The sequence below is a fragment of the Hydra vulgaris genome, chromosome 10, assembly GCF_038396675.1.
Source record: "Hydra vulgaris chromosome 10, alternate assembly HydraT2T_AEP".
NCBI lineage: Eukaryota > Metazoa > Cnidaria > Hydrozoa > Anthoathecata > Hydridae > Hydra > Hydra vulgaris.
Genome location: NC_088929.1, coordinates 8,846,196 through 8,870,777, shown reverse-complemented (window position 1 = coordinate 8,870,777; position 24,582 = coordinate 8,846,196). Strand labels below are relative to the sequence as shown.

The 24,582-nt window shown below is 25.9% G+C and overlaps 1 protein-coding gene across 2 annotated transcripts in view; it reads right to left on the bottom strand.

The window, feature by feature from the left end:
• The window catches only part of LOC101241110 (squamous cell carcinoma antigen recognized by T-cells 3), a 117,287-nt gene that overhangs the window by 18,317 nt on the left and 74,388 nt on the right, over positions 1-24,582 (bottom strand). For both annotated transcript variants that reach the window (XM_065807200.1, XM_065807202.1), the window contains 5 exons: positions 22,919-22,977; positions 18,374-18,480; positions 9,364-9,476; positions 3,205-3,281; positions 3,076-3,135 (listed from right to left, as the gene is read on the bottom strand). In XM_065807200.1, the coding sequence (XP_065663272.1) occupies positions 3,076-3,135; positions 3,205-3,281; positions 9,364-9,476; positions 18,374-18,480; positions 22,919-22,977 (416 nt within the window). The remainder of the gene's footprint in view (positions 1-3,075; positions 3,136-3,204; positions 3,282-9,363; positions 9,477-18,373; positions 18,481-22,918; positions 22,978-24,582) is intronic.

Below are 24,582 nucleotides of genomic sequence, written 5' to 3'. Positions count from 1 at the left end.
CAAACCACCATAATAATTAAACATGCTAAAATACTAAAAAATAATTAAACAAACCATAATAATATGTAATTTAAATCTTTTTAAGAAATAAAAAAAGTTACCCATTATCAACAAAAGAAACACAAATTTATTGAATTAAACACAAAACAAAAACAAAAACAAAAAGGAAAAAGAGAATATTTTATATTTAAGTATAATAAAGTTTAAAATGCATAAAATTAAGAAATATTCTCTTGATATTATCTATATCATTAAATAATAAAATTTATTAACGCTCTGTTTATATTTAAAACAAAACAACTGAATTTTCATGCAAGATAATAATTAAAATGGGAAAATTTGTCACTTAAAAGTAAAACTCGCCTCACCAGATCTTGTCACTTTAAAGTAAACACTTAAAAGTCTTGCCTCACAAGGTCCTGGTCTTTAGAACTACCACATAATCTTTTTCAATCATACTTAAACAAGTTAGTTGGGTTTAAAAAAAGTAAAAAGTTCATATACAAGCTCAACAAAACATCTGCTAAAAAAGTTCAACAAAACGTTTCACAATTAAGCATTTGTTGAGTTACGACAAAAAAATAAATTTACTTTAAGAGAGAAATTTAAAAAAAAAAAAACTTGAGACACTTATTAAAAGAGTTTTATGTGGTGAGCACAAAAAACTAAAAGGGACCAAATCCAGTATTGTTTATTTGGAAAAAAAAACACAGATTTATTGTTTTATTTATCTGCATGCAAATATAAACTATCTATAGCTAGTGTAATAACAGGTATAGCAAAAACTTATATCTCAAGTTTGAAATTTAAATAAGTTATTGGCCATCTTAACCTTTTTTGAGTAAACTATCTGCATACTTAATTCTTGAATGCAATAATATTCTACTATTTAATGAAAACATTTTGGCAGACTAATTAGATATGAAGTTGAAGGGTGCAGAAAAAAACATTTTGTGCATTTGTGATAAAGAAAAAAGGTATTTAGAAATTTATTTTTGAGATTATAACAGTCTATTTTTTAAGTACATTAATTACAGCAAATACCATAAGTCTTTTTAATCATCAATTTCATCACATTCAATCATCAAAATGAAAGTATTTAAAAGACCAAAGAGCTAAAAAACGAATTTCCAATTAAATAAAATAATTTTTAAAATAATAAAATAATTTTTAAAATAATAAAATAATTTTCAATTAATAATAAATTACTTTTAAAATAAAATAATTTTTAATAAAATTAAAGAGAAAACAAATAAAACACTGAAGCTTATGTTTAAAGAATTATTTATATCTAGAGGTTTTGTAATTATCTGTTGCTTATGTTTAAAGAATTATTTAAATTAAGAGGTTTTGTAATTTGAATGTTGAGGTTTTGTTATATCTGTAACTTGAATGTTGAGGTTTTGTTATGTCTGTAATTTGAATGTTGAGGATTTGATATATATATGTATTTTGAATGTTGAGGTTTTGTTATATCTGTAATTTTATTTTTATAAAATTAATTTTTTTGCTTTTTGTTTTTCGCTTATTTATAATAAACCTATTGAAAAAAAGAGTATTGGCAAAAAATTGGTAAAAATGCACTTTTTTGTTTTAGTTAATGTCATTTTTTTTGCATTAAAATTGAATAAGTTTTTATATGATATAATTGTACTTTTTGAAATTTTCATATAATTTTACTTCTTTAAGACCCAGCATAATACACTTTTGAAAAACTTTATTTTTTGATAATATCAAGGACAAAAAAAATGTTCTAGAGTCTTGGGCACTGTGTCATAAATTAACCCACAAATCCTAATTTATACAACTAAAAAATATGAACATCATTTGAACATTTATTATTTTTAAATTTAAAATTGAACCCTTTTAAAAATCTAGGGTTCATTTTTAGGGTACCTTTTTTTTTTAGAAAACCATTACCCTTTTTCTGCTAGAAAAAACTATATCTGTTTTTCTAATATTTACTTTAGCAAACCAAAATAAGATGTGCATCCAATGCTATCATTAGGTATGCATCCAAGGAAAAGAAGGCCACTACAGATGAGGAGGCTAATTTAGTTGTGGTTACAACTCTTTCTCAACTCTATAACTCTGAAATACGAACCTTGATGAACTAGGCCGTTGCACGGAGAAATAAGTTAAGTGTGGTACTACCAGGGATGTGGTGGGAATCGAACTCAGAACTTCTTGGATATGAAGTGATGATTCTACCACTAAACCACCTTAACTCTATCAAAGTTTCCTCCATGATAATCATGTTTGAGAACTTATTTTCCGGACAGCCAACGATTAAAGTTTGGCCAAAGAATAAAAACAGTATTTACTTTTCTTTTACAGTCTTTTCACTTTTACAATATAAACATGCATGAATTCCACCATGGCCAGATAAGCCCATAACATGTTAGCCAATTTTAAATCCCACGCAAAATAACAACTCAGTGTATTTAGTTGGAGAATGCATTTTTTTTTACATTTTCATGTTTCAGAAACATCTTCAGCTCTTTCCAGCAGCTCTGTTTAGACTAGAAATCAGTTTTCTAGATCTTCTGTTTAAAAGGTCAAGTTTTATTTGAAGCTGCTTGAATGTTTTATAAAAGATTTACTGGATTTTTCCTCTATTTCCTTTGTCAGGTCAACCAAATCTAATCATCAGAGGTTGCCCGCAGGTGGCTGAAAAAAATAAGCCCTATATATATTTTTTATTCAATAAATTTTTGAATCCAGTATTATTTTTTTATATAGAACACATTAGAGGAACATAAAGGGAAACAGCAGATATTTTTCAAAAATTTTATTTTTTTGAACACCCTATTTTGTAAATTGAAAAATATGTATTAAATGTAATTTATATCTTGTTTTTATCGGATAACTGTCATAAGTTCCTTATTTTTTTAAATTCTACTTTTTAACTGCTTTGCACATAAAATCCTATGCACCCATATCAATCCGATGGACCCATGTCATTTTTTGTTTTTAAAAATTTTTCTGGAACTGCTCTAATGCATATTTGCAACATAAACGTACAAAACTGTGCAACACCTAAAATAATTTAAACTGCTAAAAAAAAGTAACAACCTTTACTTGATCTTTCTTCAGGTTCTTAACGATGTTCTCTGGTGGATGATTTAAAGCTTCCTTAAAATATATAAATTAAAAAAATTAAATAATTTTTTAGTATTAAAAATTTTAAAGAGTTTTCAATACCTTTTCTTTTTTCTCTTTAATTTTAAACATTTGTGCATCCACTTTCTGCTGAGCATCATCAAGCTCTGTCAGAGAGCCTAAAAAAATACAAATTATATACATAAACATATACATATATAAAAGTGCTTCAAAAAAAAATTGTCTGAAAAAAAAAGAAGAGCCCTAGTCTTTTAATACCATTATTTAGTAGTAAAGATTATTTTAATTTTTGGGGTAATTCAATGGGGTAAAAAGGGCAATTTTTAGGGCATTTTGTACCATTTTCAAAACTTTTTTTTTTTTTGGATTATGTATTAAAAAAATTACTAAAGAGCAATTCCACGACCGTCTCACAAAAAATGAAAAAATTAAACGAAGCCAATATACATAGTACTATATATCAGTAGAAAGCTCTACTTTTCCTTTTTCATAAAATATATAGTTTGTTATAGTATGCTGCTATCATAAAAAATTATATGGGCTGAAACAGAAGGTAAAAATAGGCGTTTTTGCGATAATTTAAATCGTTTTTAATCGCCGAAGTTCAATTGAGCCTATAAAAAGTTAAAAAACTGTCTTGCTCATTGCAATGAGGTTTTTAGTTGCACTAATCATTTCTATTTATGATAAAAACATACTTATTGCCAGACGAATTTAGAAAACCATTTATTTTAATCAAACGTTATTACCACTATTGTCACGCTGTGACAATTAGGGTACCAATAGTTTTATTTCTAAGACAACCAATAAAATTTACGATTTCAAAATTCCAGCGCAATGAGAACTCTATCTAGTACATCTAAATAAATACTAACATGTTTAAAAAAATAATTAGCTCAAGTTATTTTTAGAATCTTTTTATGTCACGCCGTGACGTCACGGTGTGACAATTTTTAACAAAATTTAAAACAATATTCAATACTGCTTAACTGTAACTACAATTTAGTTTTTATCAACTTTAATCAAGCAGATTATTGTGCAGTTAACTTTCTTTGGGTTTTCTACAAAAACTACAAAATATAGGTATGTTTTGGATAGGCAACATTTGCTCAGTTATTCTTGAGGCTCTGTTTTGGGATACATAGAGCCTCTCTGTAAAGGATAGTTGTAACTCCATTGGGCCTTGGATGTAATACGTCCATCTCCATAACTATTGTGTTGCTTTTTTTTAATCTTTCAAGGGTGTCTCTTACTCATGCTTAACGTCAAAGGAAATATCGTGACAGGCAGTTAGAAAAATTTGGCGAAAAAGTTTTTAAAGAAAAAGATTCAAAAAAGAGTAAAGAAAGACAACTTGCTAAATTGGAGCCTCAACGAGAAAAAGAAAGGCATTAAAAGAGAAAGAGCAGACAAAAAATAGTAGAATCAAAATCTGTAGCTGTTACATCACCCTCTTACAAATCTTCAAGCACTCTTGGAAAAGCTGTTAAGAGAACCGAATCAGCACTACCAAAATCACCCAGAAAGATGGCAAAAGTTGTACAAAAACTTTTAACAAAAATGAATGAAACCCCTAGTCCAGAAAAAATACTTAGTGAAAATGCATTAGATGCTTTAACTGTAAAATTGGTTCTTTATTTTTACCAGCGTGATGATATATCCTGTCAAGCACCGGGTAAAAGAGACACCATTGTGGTGAGATTAAAGAACAAGAAAAAACTGCAAAAACATCATTTGTATGTAAATGTTATTGAAGCTTATGCTGTTTTTAAATGTGATTATCCTGAAGAATCAGTTGGAAAATCAAAGTTTGCAAGTTTAAACCCATCACATGTTCTTTTGTCTAGTTCAATGTCAAGAAATGTTTGTTGTTGTCAACGACATCAAAATATAATTCTTATCCTGGAAGACCTGCACAAGTTTGATTCAAATTTTCTATTGTATTCACATGAATTTCTTCTTAGCATTGTATATGATAGTGAAAAAGACATTTGTTATAATAATATGTGTACTACATGCAAAGATGCTGCAAAGTTTCATAATCTAAATGTTATTAATGAAATTGACAAGAATAAATGCATTACATGGTACCAATGGGAAAAAGTTGCAGATGGTAATGGAAAAGAATATATTAAAAAGTTTAAAAAAAAAGGGAATAGTTGATGATTACTTTACTTTTCAAAATCTTTAGATTCATTTCTTTGGCATTATTTTATTAAACAGAAACAATCAAAGACATCGTGATCATAAGATCCAACCTCAAAGTAAACCAGACACAGCCATCCTTCAAGTGAATTTTGCTGAAAATTTTTCAACTTTGTGGCAAGATGAAGTGCAGTCAGCACATTGGTACAAGAAGCAAGTTACTGTGTTTACTGCTGTACTTTAGAACCAAAATTTATTCTCGTCATCTGTCATAGCTTCAGATGATTTAACCCATTCAAAAAAATTTATTCTTGTATTTGTTCATAATTCATTATCTAACCATATTGAATCAAGTGTTAAAATACTACAGATTTAAACAGACGAGCCAAGTAATCAATTTAAATATCGTTTTATTGCATCAGCAATACCCTGGTTGGAAGAGCAGCATGATTTAAAATTATTCTGGAACTTTTTTGCTGCTTCACATGGGAAAGGATTGGTCCATGCTATTGGTGGGACCGTTAAAAGAATAGCAACGCAAAAAATAATCCAGAGAAAACATATAATAACTGATGCCATAACTTTTCATGAAGCTGTTAAAAATGAGACTAATTTCAATGTCTATTTTGTTTCTATGGAAGATATTATAAATACAATTTAAAAATTTAAAATTGATGAGTTATTTACATAAACACCAGCAAAACCAGGAATATTTGCAGCGAACCTAATTAACAACAATAATGGGAAAATACAAATGCCATCCTATTCAAGTGCCGAGTATTTAGTTAAACAACTTATGTCTACCAATAAAATTCACTAAAAAACTTTAAAACATTGTTTATATGACAGCAATATAATATGGACGCGATTAGACACTGATATAGTATGGGCATGTTCTGAAGATTACTATATAAGAACTATTTTTATGAAGATGAAATTATATATTTGTCTAATACCTCTCTTCTGAGTTTTAAATTTATTAAAAACAGCCCATTTACCTGGTTTATAACTACCCAAATGTGTCTGGTCACGCTGTGACGTTTACCACTAGTTAATTAAAGGTGCGCCTGTTTAAAATTTAATTTAAAAAATGTAATTTAGCTATAAAACTTGTAAGAGTAATGTCTAAACTTTTTGTTTAATGCCAAGTTAATAATTCAGTTTATCTATATAAGCTGAATCACGGTGTTGATCTAAAAACTAAAAAACACTGAGAAAATATTGGTCACGCTGTGACGTTTTATATTTTCTTGCATGAATGAGAGGCCAATATATCCACCCAAATTTTTCTTCTTGTTTTTTGTAGCACCTATTATGAGCTAACTAAAAAGCAAAAAAAGTTCTTCTTATATCTATTTTAATATTAAAATATTAAAGGCTTAAGACAAAAAAAATGATGGGTGTCACGCTGTGACGGTCGTGGAATTGCTCTAAAATGCTTATGAAAATTTTTTTTTAAGTATTAGATAAAACTTAGAAAATTAGAAAAAACTTCCTGCAAAAAAATTTGCAACTGCTTAAGAAATAATTCAATATTATCTCTACAAATAGCGAAGTAAAAATGAAGGTCTTAGTAGGTTGTCTTAGCATAAGTTCTGCTTTTAAACCTAATTGTCCAGTTGATCAGTCTGACTGCTGCATATTATGCAAACTTATGATGCCTTAGTGGTGCGTGGTGGATTTAAAGTGTTTATAATACAAAAGATTAGGTAATTTTTTTAATGAGTTCTAAATCATTTCAATTCATAAACTTTTATACTATTTAATATTTTTACAGGATAAAAATTGAGAAATTGCTGAAGGAGTGGATGAAATTAAAAGATCAAAGATACAGAACAAGTTTCGCTGAAGTGAAGAAAAAACATTTAAATAGTAAATTAAAAAAGTATTTTGGATTGGAGAACATTTTCATGTTATGCTTGAGGAAATATTAAAAGATAAAATGAGAAAAATGAAAGACAGGGAAGAAGATACTGCTTTCTTAAAAGACCAGCTTGGTGAAAGAAAAAGAAGACTTGGAGATAAAATATACGAGTGTTCTGTATTAAATGAAGCATATCAAAGTTAAATAAAAATCTATCAGCAGAGTTGACTTATATTATCTAAATTCTGCTAGTTACACCAGTGACAAATTAGGTGAGGAAACAGATACTGACTTTAAGCAATTTTGTGCAAATTTTGTGTCCCACCCAAATTTAAAAGTTGAGCACTTTTTATGTTTTTTGGCAAGTATTGTTTATTTTGAAGAAAAATAATAACTATAAGAAAAACAGAAACGGCAGAAAAAACAGATTACAAAAAAGGTAGTTTCTTATGTTATTTTGTTAATAACAATTTTTTAAGAAAGAATAGAGAATCATAAATTTACTGGGATCGCATTATTTTAATTCAAGACAATTTTTCCTATTGATTTAAAAACTTTTCTAGTTTTATATATTTTTGTTTAATTAAGTAAAAACTGTATGGTTTTAACTATTGATTACAGAAAATATATCTTCATTCCCTGTCCAGGCTCTCTCTTTTACATATTTTCCATAATAAAAAAGCTGATTATAATTGAAAAATTAATATAGTACTTAATTAAAAGTAAATCGAAAATTTAATGCACTTTTATGAGTTTTAAGAATATTTAAAAAATATTTTGTACTTATGTGCTTTGCTAAATATTTATGGATTTTAGTGTTTTTTGAAACAAGTTTAACATTGTTTATCAGAATAGAGCCTATTTTATTTTTATTAAATAAGTCTTTACAAACATAAATATTAAAAAAAAAAAAAAAAAAAAATACTTATTTTAATACTTCCTACAAACTGTTTTAAAAATAGTAAAAAACACCCTGAAAATTGCCCCTTTTACCCCCTTAGAATTTTAAAATATTGAAAATTTTTTTTTTTTTTACCATGGTCTGGGCAGATGACAGGACCTTTTTTTAAACACATTAATATATATATATATATATATATATATATATATATATATATATATATATATATATATATATATATATATATATATATATATATATACACACTCACAAACACACACTGATACCATGCCGAAAAAGGGAACTGCCTGAAGCTTCACTACATACATCAACTGATATAGAGAGAAAATCCAAAGGAGTTGCAACAACTCCGACTGAAGATTTGAGTAGGAGCAGGGAAAAATTTTTCTTAAAAAACCGTATGGATTTAGGCAGACAAAACAAGTTAGGAATATCATATCTATTTACGCTTTAGTATAAATATTCTTGTAATCCTTTTTTCTAGAAAATGGTATGTATTGTGTATATATGTGTGTCCACACTTATATGTATAAACATATATATAAAACTACTTTTTTGATTGCTTTTAGAAAACTTAATTTAATTAACTTCAGCCTATTACTAATTTAAGTTTACTTAACTTTTTTCATGCTATTCTGAGTCAGCATGCCCCTTACATAAGCAAACTTTTAACTTATTGAAAACAATTTTAATGATCAGAATATCTACTTTTAAATTTATCGTATTGAACAAACCTTTGTTCTATGAGTATAAGGCAAAAAAGTATATGTGTTTTTTATCATATGCTTTTTCCACAAACTAATTTGTTATTAAATTGCCTAAGATAGGGCAAAATGTTGTATGTTCAATTGATCTACAATGAAAGATGTATTAATATGTTAAATGTATTTAATTATTTAATATATAAAAAAATATATTCACATTTAAATACATTATTTTTGACAAATTAAAATCTACATAAATTGGGTATTCTAAAAATATCACAACAGTGATATTTCAGAATATCTAAACATTTTTGTAATTGAAAACATTAAAAATACATAACTAAAAACTTAAATAAATGACATATGCTATTTTGCCTTAGGGCTCGTACATAAATTACATCATGTTCTAATGGGGAGGGAGGATGACTCCTTATACCTGTTTTTTCTTAATCTTTTCTGTCATCAACTGTAATGGGCATAATCTAACACCCTGTATATCAACTACCACTCTCATAAAAAATGGCCTAATATAGTTATAACCAGAAGCTGTAATATCGACATATAACAACATAAACATACTAAGTAAAGAAAGAAAAATAACCAACCGTATCGACGCTCAAACTGAATAAATGCTGCAAGTATTTGCTCAGGTTGCTCAAAACTTATTTGTATAGCACGTTGAAAAACTCGACGAATAGAAAAAGGATCAGTAAACAACCTTGAAAAATAAAAATAAACTTATTACTATGGTCTTCATATAAACTTAATTTGTTTATAGAAACATCATACAAACACTTTGAAGAAAAAGATACAAATACAAATATATATATTTAAAAATAAAAACGGTTTTGTAAATAAAATAAATTTTGTAAATACAAACATATACTGATATTTTTGTTTTGTAAAATATAAATAATTTTTTAGATATTTAGAATGCTCAGAAAAATTTTTATAAAATAATAATTTGCTCCACATGTTCTAAACAATGTTTTGGGTCATTCCATATATATAGACACACTGGACCTTTAATGGATTATCTCTAAATTTCCTGAAACTTTTAGATTTTATACAAATATTTAAAAAAAACATAGATATGTATGTACATGTTTTAAAAACTTCGAATCAATAAATAATACAGTCCTTAAGAAAACACTGTTTAAATAGTGGATCGAATTTACCTTTTCAAGGAAAAAAAATTTTATCATGGTTTTTAACAACTTTTGATCATGTTAGTTCTATACCTCAACTTTTTTTACATAGGAAATAAGTTATTTAGATTTTTACAAAAAAAAAAAAAAATTAAAACCTAAAATTCAATTTTTTTCCACAATGGCAAGCTAAAGATATTTTCTAATTGAAATTTTAATTGATTTCAAAGAGCATGAACTTAAAAACTAAAAATTGCTAAAAATCAAATTAAATGATGGATAAACATATGAAAAAATTGATATTGAAAAACATCAAGAAAAATTCTTAGGTTTATTAGAGTCGCGTTTAAAAGTTATATAATAAGCCATCAAAGTGAGCCGGATCAAATTTTTTTGAGCCTCTTGACACTTTTTTTTTTAAATCGGAAAAATCCTTTTTTAAAAATTTTTTTTAAAAAAGGATTGAAACTCTCTTTTTTTCTCTTTTTCATGCTCTTTTTTTGTGTTATTTTAAATATCTACCACTATTTTTATATCCTTCAGTTATATTTATAATTTATATTTAAATATCTACCACTATTTTTTTTTTGTTATTTTAAATATCTACCACTATTTTTATATCCTTCAGTTATATTTAAATATCTACCACTACTTTTATATCCTTCAGTTATTTTAAATATCTACCACTATTTTTATACCCTTCAGTTATATTTAAATATCTACCACTATTTTTATATCCTTCAGTTATATTTAAAATAAAAACAGAATATATTTAATCAAGAAAGTTATAACTAATTGAAATATCTCCAAAAAAAAAATATAATAATAAATTATGATCAAGAAAAAGAAAGGATTTGCTACCAAAACTTAAAATGCCAACAATACATCAACAATAGTAAACAATGAATTGAATGCAAATTAATCAGCATGTGGAAAAAAGGAATTATTTCATTTACTAAAAGGCGCCTAATTGTCACCTCTGGATGGAATTTTTTTATAGAAAGTTTTTCTTTTCTTGTCTTTGATGTATATGGTTGAATGATGTTTGTGTTGCAGCTATAAAAATTGAACATTTTTTATCCCAAAAAATGGGTATTATCTAGTTTTTTAATATTTCCTACACTGAATATCATTATAAATTACCATTTTGTTCTTGAAAAGAGTGCAGTAGATCACAGCATATAAATCAGGAAGAAACATTTTTGAAATAAATATGCAATTGCTGATCTAGAGAGAATAAGATTAGATTGGTTAACGTTTTAGTGCAATAAAAACACCTGAAAACAAAACAAAAACAGCTGCCAACAAACGAGCATCAAGCAATTGCAATCCCGAAATTCCCTACGAATTTATGTTGTTTGTAATTATTTAAGTTTGTTTATGTAAGTATTTACATAAACAATTTGTAAATATTCGAGGTAGTTATATTTTTTTTAATAGCTTAATTACTATTGTTATCAATTTTGTTCTGCTCTGTAATTCTGCACAATAAACTTTTTCAAACTGAAAAAAAAAAGTTTAACTCTTATAAGGTAGACTCTTAAAATTAAAAATTAAATAAACTTAAAATAAAAAACTAGATAATAGTATGACATGTGTTGATTTATGCATGACATATGTGGACAATTATGGTTAAAATTGTTAATAGCTTACAGGGCTCGAATTAAGCACATCCCAATCACAAATTGAGATACGCTTTCCACTTTTCACACCATCGCAATTAGTTTTTCTTAAAAATAGATGTTTTCACAATTTTTTTTTTGCTAATTTTTTTTTCTTTTCTAATTTATCATTTTTTTTTTGGCCTTTCTTAAAAGAAATGTTTCTGTCTATTTTTTATTAGGGGTTATAAAGTATGTCACGCTAAATTTATCTTTTGAATAAAAATATCTTTGCTCTCTTGCGCAGAGATTTTATTCAACATAAAGCGTTTTTGAATTTAAAATTACTTTAAATCTCTGTGCGTGGAAGCCAATATTATTTTAAAGTTATATTTAGTTTGATTTACTGAATGGATAAAGTACATTACAGTAAGTTTACCTTTAAACTAAATGTAAAGTTACTGCAGTAACTTACAGTTACTAAACTATTAAATTTACTTAATATACTCAAAGACTTGCAAAAATTAGCCATATAAATGTTTCTATTTATATCTTATATCTTGTTAACACATAATATAAGCTTTTAACTAAAAGTTATTTTAACAAGAAATCTCAAATAGAATATAAAAAATGTAATATCATTTTTTAAATACTTTATCTAAAGCAATATCAAGATCAAACATTTTCTATAAATACGCAAGTCGCTTTTAGGAATTTTATTTAAAAAGTAATCTATTTAAACAAAAGAATTTTACTCTTCTAAAATTCTCTAATTCAAATAATTTTGCAATTGAAATTTAAAATAAAAAAAAAAAAATTGGAAAAAATTAAAAGAATTTTTAAGCTCAATAATTATAAATTTAATTCAGCAAGAATCGTTGCTGAAAGTTAAACAATAAAAAAATTTAAAGAATTTTAATGCTCAATAATTATAGTTGTTTAAAGTTAAACGTTTTTAGCTACAGTAACAATATCAGACTTAGAACATAATGCAAATGAGGAAGATTATATTTTGAATAATTATATTTTGTTTCTTGAAAATAGATTTAAAAGTAGAAAAATTCTATTGCAAACATTAAACTAGTGATTGCAAATGTTAAAATAAAAATTAAATTAATAAAGTATTTTACTTCTTCTCAAAGAAATTTTTTTCTAAAAAAATAATTTAAGCATATTTTTAGACTTAAGGAAATATAATTCAATTTATTGAACCCAATTTTTTTGTTTCATTTTTTATTGCAAAACAATTTGAATCAAAAAATTGAATGAAAACATCAACTTAAAAACCATTTGAATAAAAAACTTAATTCTACTTGCATGTTTTTGCACAAATATGAAATTTAAAGTTTTATGATGACAATGTTTTAATTTATAAATTAAAACAATTTTTATTTACTTTGTTTTATTTTAAACACCTTTTTATGTTATTAAGGTTATAAATTGTATAAAACAGCAATAAAACAGCGTCACAAAGTTTTACATTAACACAAGCTCTTTATCTAGTTAATACAACTTTGCAGCTTTTTTATTGTTGTTTAATAGCTTTTTACAATAACAATTAAATACTCTTAAAAAAGAACACGTTTTATCGTAAGCATGAACGTATTAAATAGTTTTCTATGATTAATTACAGTGGTTAAAATATTGTAAAATTTGCGTTTTTAATCTTACTTTTTTACTTTTACTTTTTTATGTATTATGTTAAGTAAAAACGATTACTAAAAGTCTTAATAGTATTAAATACGTTACTTGCTTATTACACTATAACTGCAACTTAAACCTTAAATTATAACTTAAGCTGTAAATTATAAAAGTAACTTATGCTATTTTAAACTCCGCCAAATGAGAAAATTATAATATAATACTTAAATATGGGAGATAATATGTTAAAATAACAATACGAACTTACTTACTGTACAAAAGATATAATTTTATACTAACACACCTCCCCTGTTAACGCAAAGCGGCGCTAGGGTTGAGGGCAGAATAAATTATTTTTTTCACTATCGCAACTATTGTTAGTTATTCTGTTGTTATTAACTATTGGTAATTCAATTGTTATCATTGCTATCATGAAGGCTGAACTGATATGAGTGGACTTACCTGTGTAATGGTCAAAGCTCCATTAAAGTCAATGATAGACGAATTACAGTGACTTCTTCATTTAAATGTCAAAAACGTTTGGTAGAATTGCTGGAAAGATTAAACATTTCTAATCATGCTCTACTAAGAGCATCAGTTGAGCCTGACATGCTGAATTTAAATGAAGAACCTAAAATGGTACCTGAGTCTATAAGTAATCCTTAAAGAAATGAATAGGAACTTGATTGTTAAAGAAGAACCCATGCAACCAGTTTGACATGAGACATTGTTATTAAAAATTTAAAAAGAAATGACACTATTTGAAAATGGCACATAAGGCTCTTATTTAGAAAGAGCTTATTCATTCGTAATGACCATGAAAAGTGTTGAGGCTGAGCTGGCATTTTCTGTTCATTACAAAAATTCGTAATTGTTTGGGCAATGAAAATTTGAACACGTTGTGCTTCCTTAAGTAGTATTTCAAAAGCACATAAAACATATAGTTACCTGGCAAAAAAGTGGATACTCTTCCCAATTACGTTAATAGGGTTGTTAAGCGACTGAAGACTGGGTTGTGCATAAAGACATTTTACCGTCTTACCAACTCACAAGTCCTTTGACTTTGTTGTGAAAAAGTTGCCTGCAGTAATACTGAAATCTTATTTATGTAGCAAAAAATATTAATACTTTATCAATTTTTATTTTTTGATGAAAACAAAAATTAATCATTGCTTTATCAATAGTTAATTGATAAATAGTTAATTGATAAATAGTTAATTGATAAATAGTTAATTGATCAATAGTTAATTGCTTTATCAATAGTTAATTGATAAAGCAATAAACAGCATGTGACTGTGTTTCAGATGCTCTGATATAACAGTAACTGTGACTACCTAGTTTGTTATCTTTTTAAATAAAAACAACAAGAGTGAAAAGTTGCCAGGTTGTTTTCCCATTAACTTTACACCAATTTATAATAATATAGATATGTTTATTCACCATGAGTAAATCAACAACTTTGATTTTTAGCAATTTTCAATCTAGATTTTAAAATCAAGATCTTTAAAATCAATTTGAATTTTATTCAGACAACATAAACATTTGCTTCATCTATCTATTATAAAAAAAAATTTAAATTTCAGTTTTTAATTTTTTGTTTTTTTTTAAAGTTGCTATCTCAAAAAACAAACGTATAAAAAACTAACGTGCTTAAAAGTTAATAGCTGTTAAAAATCATAAAAACTTTTTTGCTTGAAGAGGGAAATCTGATGCAAAATAACCCACAACTTAAATAGTTCTTAAGAACTGTATTAGATATTGATCTAAAATTTTTTAAACAAACAAATTTTAATTCATGTATATGTACAAAATCAAAAAGTTTCAGCAAAATCAGTCAATGAAGAAACTATTTAAAATCGGAGATGGTCTATTAGGCATTAAATTTTAAAAATTAAGACTTTTAATAATATTTAAATTTAACTCATAGGGGTAAAATCTTTGGAGTTTCTTAATATTGTTATATTCTATACCAATCCTTGGTGGGAAGCGAGAGCTGTAGCTCTTGCTCTTGTCCACACTCCCCTAACACCATTTATGGGAGCATCTTATGGCTCTTGCAAAAGTATAATACTTTCTCTCAAAAGTATAATTATCATTGTAACTAAAATGAAAAACACAAAATAATTTTATAAAAAAAAAAAAATTAATTCCATAACAAACTGCATTGTATTTAAAAAGGAACTGTTGTTGTAAAAATTAAAAAAGAGCACTGATTTAAATGCAAATATTTATGATTAGAATGGACTGTTTGATAAATATAAAATTATTTTACTCTAAATTATATTGATATTATATTTATATTATTATATAATAATATAAATTATATTTATATTATTATATTGATTAATTATATTACTTAACTAATAAAGTATAAAAATATTAAACTCTAAATTAGTACATAATAATTTTTATTTTATGTAATGAATTATATATTAGGGTGGTTCAGGAAATAAAATGATTTCATATCTTAGAGGCACTTGCATTTTTATGTTCCTTTTGCTTTGTAAAAATTTGAAGAACATCGGACAATATTTAGAACTGCCTCATCGACTTCGAAATTTGAGCATTTTTAGTAATTTTCAAGAATATTCCAAAAAATTAAAATTTTTTTATTAATATAAAAAATATGCAACAAATTTTATATCTTTACGATATAAAATTTGTTGCATATTTTTTACGAAAAGTTTTTGCTCTTCTTGTTTTGTTACTGTAGAATTAATGTTGGGACAACAGAGATAACTTCCTCTTTCTGCACTATCATTGAAAACTTTTAGTGCCTTAACAGTTTTCTTTGTACCCTGATAATTTGGAATATCTGACCACTTCTCAACATCCTCCTTCAGAATGGACATGTCTAACCAATGAAATACTCCAGAGGTTTTGCACTCAGATCTTCAGTTCCAGTGAATCAGATTGATCGACAATTGAGTTCTTGATTGTCTGCAATCTGATCTTGCAATTTGGCTGCCATAAGTTTTTTTGACATAAAAAAAAAACAAGACCTTTAAACGCAGTTGTTAAGATAACTTTTGATGTTGAACTAAACTTTGTTAATGCTTTTATGAGATTTAAATTGTTGAATGGAGCATCGCATGAGTATGAGCAGGTTATCCATGCTTTTACAAAGATAAGAGCAATAAACAAACCAAACTCCAAGCATCCTGAACTTTCAAATTTGGTGAACTTAAATTGAGTTTGAAATAAGAAAAGCTTTAAAACATAAATTACTTTAGACATCCACCCCGTGTGGTGAAAAGCACCAGGAACTCGGAACCATATGCCTCGAGGTGAAATATTCACGATAATCTTCTCTGGGTAAATTTTCTGCCTTTCTATTCAACACTCCTAAAATAAAATCAACTACCTCTCTCTTCAATTCTTTAAGTTCTTCGTGTTAATCATCATTTAAATGATGATTAACATGGTGCGAGCTGTATATGTTTTTTGGTCTATGTTTGGCCAATATTCCTGAAATCAATGAAATAGCAACACATTTGGACCAGAGGATGGACCGAAAACTGCCTTGAAGACATTGCCACACCAAACTTAATGCACATGATGGCGACATGTCAACCAGAGCAGATTTTTTCAAGTTTTCTAAAATTGTGGACGCACCATTTAGTCGACCTGTGTTTGATGCGTGTTGAAAGAAATTGCAACTATTTGATTTTGCAATTTCCAATCAGAAATGGCAACCATTGTTGCATTTGCTGTAAGCTCATCAGTCTCTTGTGCCACTTTAGGAATTGCCAAAAGTTTTTCTGTTCCTAATCCTGAAACTAGAATCGTTTTTATGGCATCGTTTAGAGTTTGACTGTTATTATGATGGAAAAAATATATTCTTAAAATTTCCAAACTTGTGGGCAAAACTCTGCCACTAAAATGTGGTTCTGGTTCCCCAATCAAATAAATGTAAGTTTTTAATCTGGTTTCAGCCATTATTACTGTCTACTAGCCACCACTTAGTTTACATTAGTTCTATAATCTAATCTTTTAATAACTATAAGTAAATAAAAAATGTTTTGCATTATTTATTTTAAATTTGTTTAAACATTGTTGTCTGCAGTCAAGATTCCACCATTATGTTTGTTTTGTTTTTATTTGTGATCTATGATCTTCGGTAACTAATCAGTAAGTAAATAAATACTAAATACAAATTCTTTGCAGGTAATAATAGTAATTACTAATTAGCTCTTGGAAATAGATACAAATGTAAATATTTTAAAAATCAAGCCCGAAAATGAAAAATCTGCAAACTTTAGGTCTCATCATGCAGTTCTAAATATTTTCTGATTTCAATAATATTTCATAGTTTTGTTTTATAGGTCAAAAGGAACATAAATATCAAAGTGCCTCTGTAATTGGTTAACTTTAATTTTTCGTCTACAGAAGCTGAACCTATTATATATATTTTATATTACTTTAACATATTTATTCACATTTATTGTGGAATTTTTGGTTGTTGTAACAATTCTTAGAATGCATTCAATTACAATAAGAAATATAAAACATTTTTTATAAGCAGTAAAAACTTTTATAGCTCTTTGTCAATCTATTTTATCAAAGAAGTAATGTTGTTAATAAATAAATGGATAGCTAGTGTGAAAACCCAAAGATAACACTCATCTAAAGAATTTTTTCATAGGGCAATAAATGACGCTTGTTATGTATATATTCTTGTAACATTAACATTACAAACAAGCGTGTAATAAGTATAAAATCGAATTCTGTATTTAATAAGCAATTATTTTAAAGAATAAACAGATAACTCATGTAAAAACTAAAAGATCTTGTAAGAAGTTGTTTAGAGGAGCTTACATAGCTTGCCATGTTCATTTTAGGAGAGCTTTACTCCCAACTTGCAACCATTTACTACTGCCAAGGCCTGCTATACTAATTTATTTAAATAAATCACATCTTAATATAATTCAGTACACTGGCCACAATCTTAGTGCATATTGTAAATCAAATTGCGAATAAAATTGTGCTAAAAAGTATTTTACTTAAGATTTAAATTGGCAAAAAAAAGTTTATTAACTTATCTTCATTAAAAGGATCTCTTATCAACTTATTTACAACAGCTTCTTTTTATAGTTTATTCCAGATGCTTGTCAAATATTCCTGGTTGTATATAGCTTGATTAATGTTATAAATGTAAAAATCTTAACTTAAATCTTAACTCATATTTTGTAAAAATCTTATAGATCTAATTTTAAAAATCTTACATAAGAAAATTTATATATTCAAGCCACATGTTGGCATCCTTTGAATGTTTCTTCATTACTGTGTCCCAGAGCTCCTGACCGCGTTTCACATTGTTTAAATATTTTGCCTACAATTATAAAACGAAAATAAATCAACATTATATATGCTTATACACATTATATAAAAGTGTACATATATATATATATATATATATATATATATATATATATATATATATATATATATATATATATATATATATATATATATATATATATATATGTATATATATATATATATATATGTATGTATGTATGTATGTATGTACATATGTAGGTATGTATGTATGTATGTATGTATGTATGAATGTATGTCTGTATGTATGTATGTATGTATGTATGTATGTATGTATGTATGTATGTATGTATGTATGTATGTATGTATGTATGTATGTACGTATGTACGTATGTACGTATGTACGTATGTACGTATGTATGTATGTATGTATGTAAGTATGTATGTATGTATGTATGTATGCATGTATGTATGTATTATAATATATACAGCCCTTGGAATCAGAAAAAATTCGGTCAGCAATAATTTAGAAATTAGAAGTCTGTTAGAAGTCGGCATCAGGTCAGCAAAAAATACTTGACACAAAAGTTTTACCATAAAACATAGAAATAAAATCAACAACTTTTTGCCAAACTCAAACACTTCTAGGTTGGAATTGCAGAATGCTGACCCTAATTCCGAGGGCTGTATATGTATATGTGTATATATCTTATACTGCTGGTTTAGGTGAGCAGTCTGACATCATACTGAAATAGCCTACTGCCGTGGGCTTCAATAAATACATTGACTGACAAATAGCCTGACTCGCAGCGGAGTGCTGTTACATCGACTGAGGGTTTGGTATGGGGCAGCAATCTTTTCTTTCATTATTCTTCTTTTTTGTAAAAATGCATATTTAATTAAAGTAACAAAAATACGGTAACAATTTGTTACATAAATATGCTATAGTACGTCATGCTAAATTTATCTTTTGAATAGAAGCAAGATCATTCTGCTCTGCTTTGTCTGCTCTTTCACGCAGAGACTTTCATTTAACATAATGCACTTTTGAGTTTAAATTACTTTAAACCTCTGCATCGAAGCCAATTATATTTTAAAAGGTTGTTAAAGCGAAAAGTTTAAAAAGGAACAGACATTAAAGCAAATTTTTTCTTTATTCTTTTTTTATGAACAAAACAGCCTAGTTTTTATCATTGTATTTAAAAGGTTGAACCAAACTAACTTATTAATAATTTAAACTATTATTTTATCAACAATTTTATATTTTTAATTTTACTACTTTAAGTATATTAAAATATATATTAAATTTGTTTTTATTAAAATATATTTCTAATAAATAGTAAATGCCAATAGAAACCAGTAACTTTTTTGCTTCAACAATTTTCACTTCAACAACCCTGAACCTTATATTTACTTTGATTTACTGAATGGATAAAGTACATCACAATAAATGTACTTATAAACTAAATCAAAGCAACCTGTTAAGTTACTATAGTAAGTTACAGTTACTCAAATATTAACTTAACTATATTAATTTACTTAATATACACAAAGACTCGCAAAAGTTAGCCATACGTGTTTTTATTTATATCTTATTTGTTGTTAACACATAACATAAGCTTCTAACTAAAAATTGTTTTATTAAGAAATGTCAAACAGAATATGAAAAACGCGATGCCATTTTTTTATATTCAAATTTTATTTAAAGCGATATCAAGATTAAACATTTTCTATATATATATGCAAGTTATTATTGAGAGTTTTTTTTAAAAGAAATCTATTTGAACAAAAGAATTCTTTTTAAAAAAGTCTTTTAATATTCTCTCATTCAAAAATTTTTTGCCTTTATAAAAAATTTTTGAATGGGAGATTTAAAAAAATTTATATTAAAAAAAAAAAGGCAAAATTTAAAAAATTTTAACATTCAATAATTATTAATTTAATTTGTTGCATAGCGAGGGCCATTCTTGAAACTTAAATGTATATCTAGCTAAATTAACAATAACAGATACAAAACATAGTGCAAGCGAGTAAGAAAGTTATATTTAAACTGTAGACATTTTGAATAGTAAATTTTTTTTGTTTCTTGAAAATAGTTTAAAAATTGAAAACATTCTAGTGCAAAAATTAAACCAGTGATTATTGCTAACCGAAAATTAATTATCATTAAAAATTTAAAGAAAAAAAAATATATATTTTTTTACTCTTGTTCAAGGAAATTTTTTTCCAAAAAAATAATTCGAGCATATACTTTACCTTAACGAAAAAAGTAACTAAAAAGTAAGTCGATTTATTAAACCAAATTTTTTTCTCACTTTTTATTACAAAACAATTTGAAAGAAAAAATTCAATGAAAACATCAACTTAAAAACCATTTGAATGAAAAAATTATTTATACTTAAATTTTTAATAGCATGTTTATTATACTTAGATTTTTAATAATAATAGCAATAAATTATAAAAAACAAGGAATCTAATTTTTTTTTTACTTTGACCTTACTTGCTTGGTCTACGCATGCTAATGCATTTTTTTTAAAATTAAACATTTCTATTCATTTGATTCATTTTATTTTAAACGCGTTTTATGTTCTTAATGTTATAAAAACTTAACTTTATAACCAACCCAAACTTTATAACACGAACAGCTTCACAGAGTTGTTTTATATTATCACAAACTCTTTATATTGTCAAAACTTTGCAGTAAGTTTTATTGTTGTTTTATAGGTTTTTACAATAACAATTCAATACTCTTTAAAAATAACATGTGTTATATCATCAACATGAATGCATTAAATAGTTTTCTACAACTAATTAAAGTGGTTTAAATATTTTAATATTGGGTATTTAAATTTACAACATATTAATTTAATTGTTTGCATTTTTACTTTTACTTTTTCAAGTATTATGTTAAGTAAAAACAATTACTAAAAGTAATTACTAAAAGTAATATCTTAATAGTATTAAATACGTTACTTGCTTATTAAACTATAACTGCAACTTAAACTTGAAACTGTAACTTAAGCTGTAAATATAAAACAGTAAACTGCGATATTTTAAGCTCCGCCAAATGAGAATACTTTATATCTCTCATATTTAAATATTATAAGATAATATTTAAATATGAGAGATATAAAGTTAAAAAAATAACAATTACGAACTAATGTTGAAAAAATACAATTTTGAACTAATGCAAACTTACATGTACTTATGTTTACTTGTATTAACTCTTACCGCAGAGCGGCTCAAGGGATGAGGAGGGAAAGGGAGAGAAGAAGGGGGAGTTTAAAAGTTTTTTTTCGCAATTAGATATTTTTTGCATTAATTTGACCCCTTTAAAGTCGGCAGTTAGGTCAGCATTGCCGAATGCCAAACCTAATTCCGAGATCTGATATAAATATTTATTACTATCATTTTTATTATTATTATAATATTATTGTATTGTATTTAAAAAGGAGAATAAATATCTTGTTATTGTTGTTGTTTATATATATATATATATATATATATATATATATATATATATATATATATATATATATATATATATATATATATATATATATATATATATTTATATATATATATATATATATAAAACTCCTAACTGGTTGACAGAAAGTTTTTCTGGATTTTGTTGACATAAAAAAAATTAATTATAATGCAAGACCGTAATTTTTTTTATTATTACTTGATGGACTGCCTGCCCTGACCAAACCCTCAATCAATGTAGCAGCACTCCCTTGCAAATCAGGCTATAAGATAGTCAGCGTAGCAGCACTCCCTTGTAGCAGCAGGCTATAAGATAGTCAATGTAGCAACACTCCCTTGTAGCAGCAGGCTATAAGATAGTCGATGTAGCAGCACTTCCTTGTAGCAGCAGGCTATAAGATAGTCGATGTAGCAACACTTCGCGCATGATTTACAGTAAAAAATAAATAAAAATAAAAACATTGTTTATATTTTTAAAAGCATTCAGAATGTTTTAAAAACATTCATAATGTTTTTAATAACATTCTGGTCAATTAAATTTGGGTTGTCGCCGTTTTTATAAAAAATTTCAAATGCAATAATTTATTTTAATTTGTGTGTATATATATATATATATATATATATATATATATATATATATATATATATATATATATATATATATATATATATATATACACACACATATATACACTCATATATATGTATATGTATATATAGGAATTTAAGTCTAAATAACTCGACCAAAGGCAGTATGGTATAACTTAAGTACTCAAGAGAGCTTTTAAGTAAAAAAATATATATGTACTTTTTAATTACATTTTTAATTTTAAAAAAAGTTTCTGGATTAAAATATCTAAAATTAATGAATGTTTTATATTGTAAAGAGCTAGAAACATAGTTGTACTCTATGTTTTGATTATCTTTTATTTACTAACAGCGTAAGATCAGAATTAAGTTTTCTAATTTCAAAAAAAATAGTAAAATTAAAAAAAAATTACTTCAATAAATGCCCATTCTCTCATTAAAACACAATCTTTATCACCTTCTAATCCAAATTCTGTAATAAGAGAAAACAATCAAAAAAATCTAGATTTACTTATATTTAAAAAGCATAAAAAAAATTATGATAATATCACATAAAATGTAAACTTAATGTTATAAAAAAAAATTTCATTTAGAATATATCTTTTATATGACACACACACACATATATATGCATCAGGCTCAATTTAAAGGTCAGACATCGGACGTTGTCCAGCTATGACCTCAGATTGTTCGATAAATTTACAAAGGGATTGGACATTTAGACCGAGTGGAATTAAATTCCGGCATGCAATCGAATGCTATTGCTGACCACGCAAATGATTTTTTTTGTTTACAACTTGACCATGACTGTTTAGATGTTTTGATAATTTAAACATTTCAGAAATGCGCTGGAAAAAGAAACGTTAAGCTAAACTTAAACTACTAAAAAATTGAAAAAACTAAAGAATGGAAAGATTTATTTTAACTTATTCATAATTTAAAGTAACTTAAAAGAATAATATTTTGAAAGATTTTAAGAAAGACACGGAAAAATAGTTTCAAACGTTTAAATTTATCATAAAAAATACATACCTACTAAAAAAAAATTTAAATATAACATTCAATTTACACATAATACGTTTTCCTTGAACGATCATTATAACTAATTTTTGATTTTATTTGAAGCCTTTGCCTAAATTAAAAACTTTAAAATAGATCAATCATTAAAAGTTATTCGTTGAGTAACGATTTTTTTTAATTGCTTTTAAATTGTTAAAACATCAAAACAGCTATTGTCAAATTGTTAAAATAAATAAGCGTTGTCAGTTACAGCGTGAAAATTTACATCTATCTAAAAAAAGTCTGCGATGAAATATTCTAAATAATAAGAAACTACAACTTCAATAGACTAACATTAAATAAACTGAATAACATGACAAAGATTTTGATTGCATAACTCGGTTCTGTGAAACTGTAAAAATTATACTTTTAAAATTTGATTGGACACTGTCCAACCCAAACAAGTTTTGCTCAGACATTTTGTCCGGGACTTTATAAAAAATTAAATTGAGCCCTGTATGCATATATATATATATATATATATATATATATATATATATATATATATATATATATATATATATATACACACAGATATATATATATATACACACAGATATATATATACATATATATATATAATAAATATATATAATAAATATATATTAGACGTAGCAATATAATTAAGAGTTATAACAAGTTATTAGTAATTATAATGGTAAATAAAATGGAAAGAATAAATGCATTGTTTTGTAAAATTCATCAAACGCTTTTCAAACACAAAACTTTTAGAAAAATCTATTTATACTTATTCTGATAAATTAAAGTGATGTATACAGTTTTTCAAAATTAAGTCTTAATTATTTTAGTATCTGAATTATTTTTGTATCAAAGATAAGTCTGAATTATTTTTGTATCTTTAAAAGGTATTATAGAAACAACTAGTAGTTTTAAAAGTAATAGCAATACCAATAAAAATTATACGAGGCTTAATAACAGTGTTAAAAAAGCTATGATACTTTTTAAAACCAATTTCAGGATAGACAGATTCAATAGGTTGCTTTATAACACTAGATAA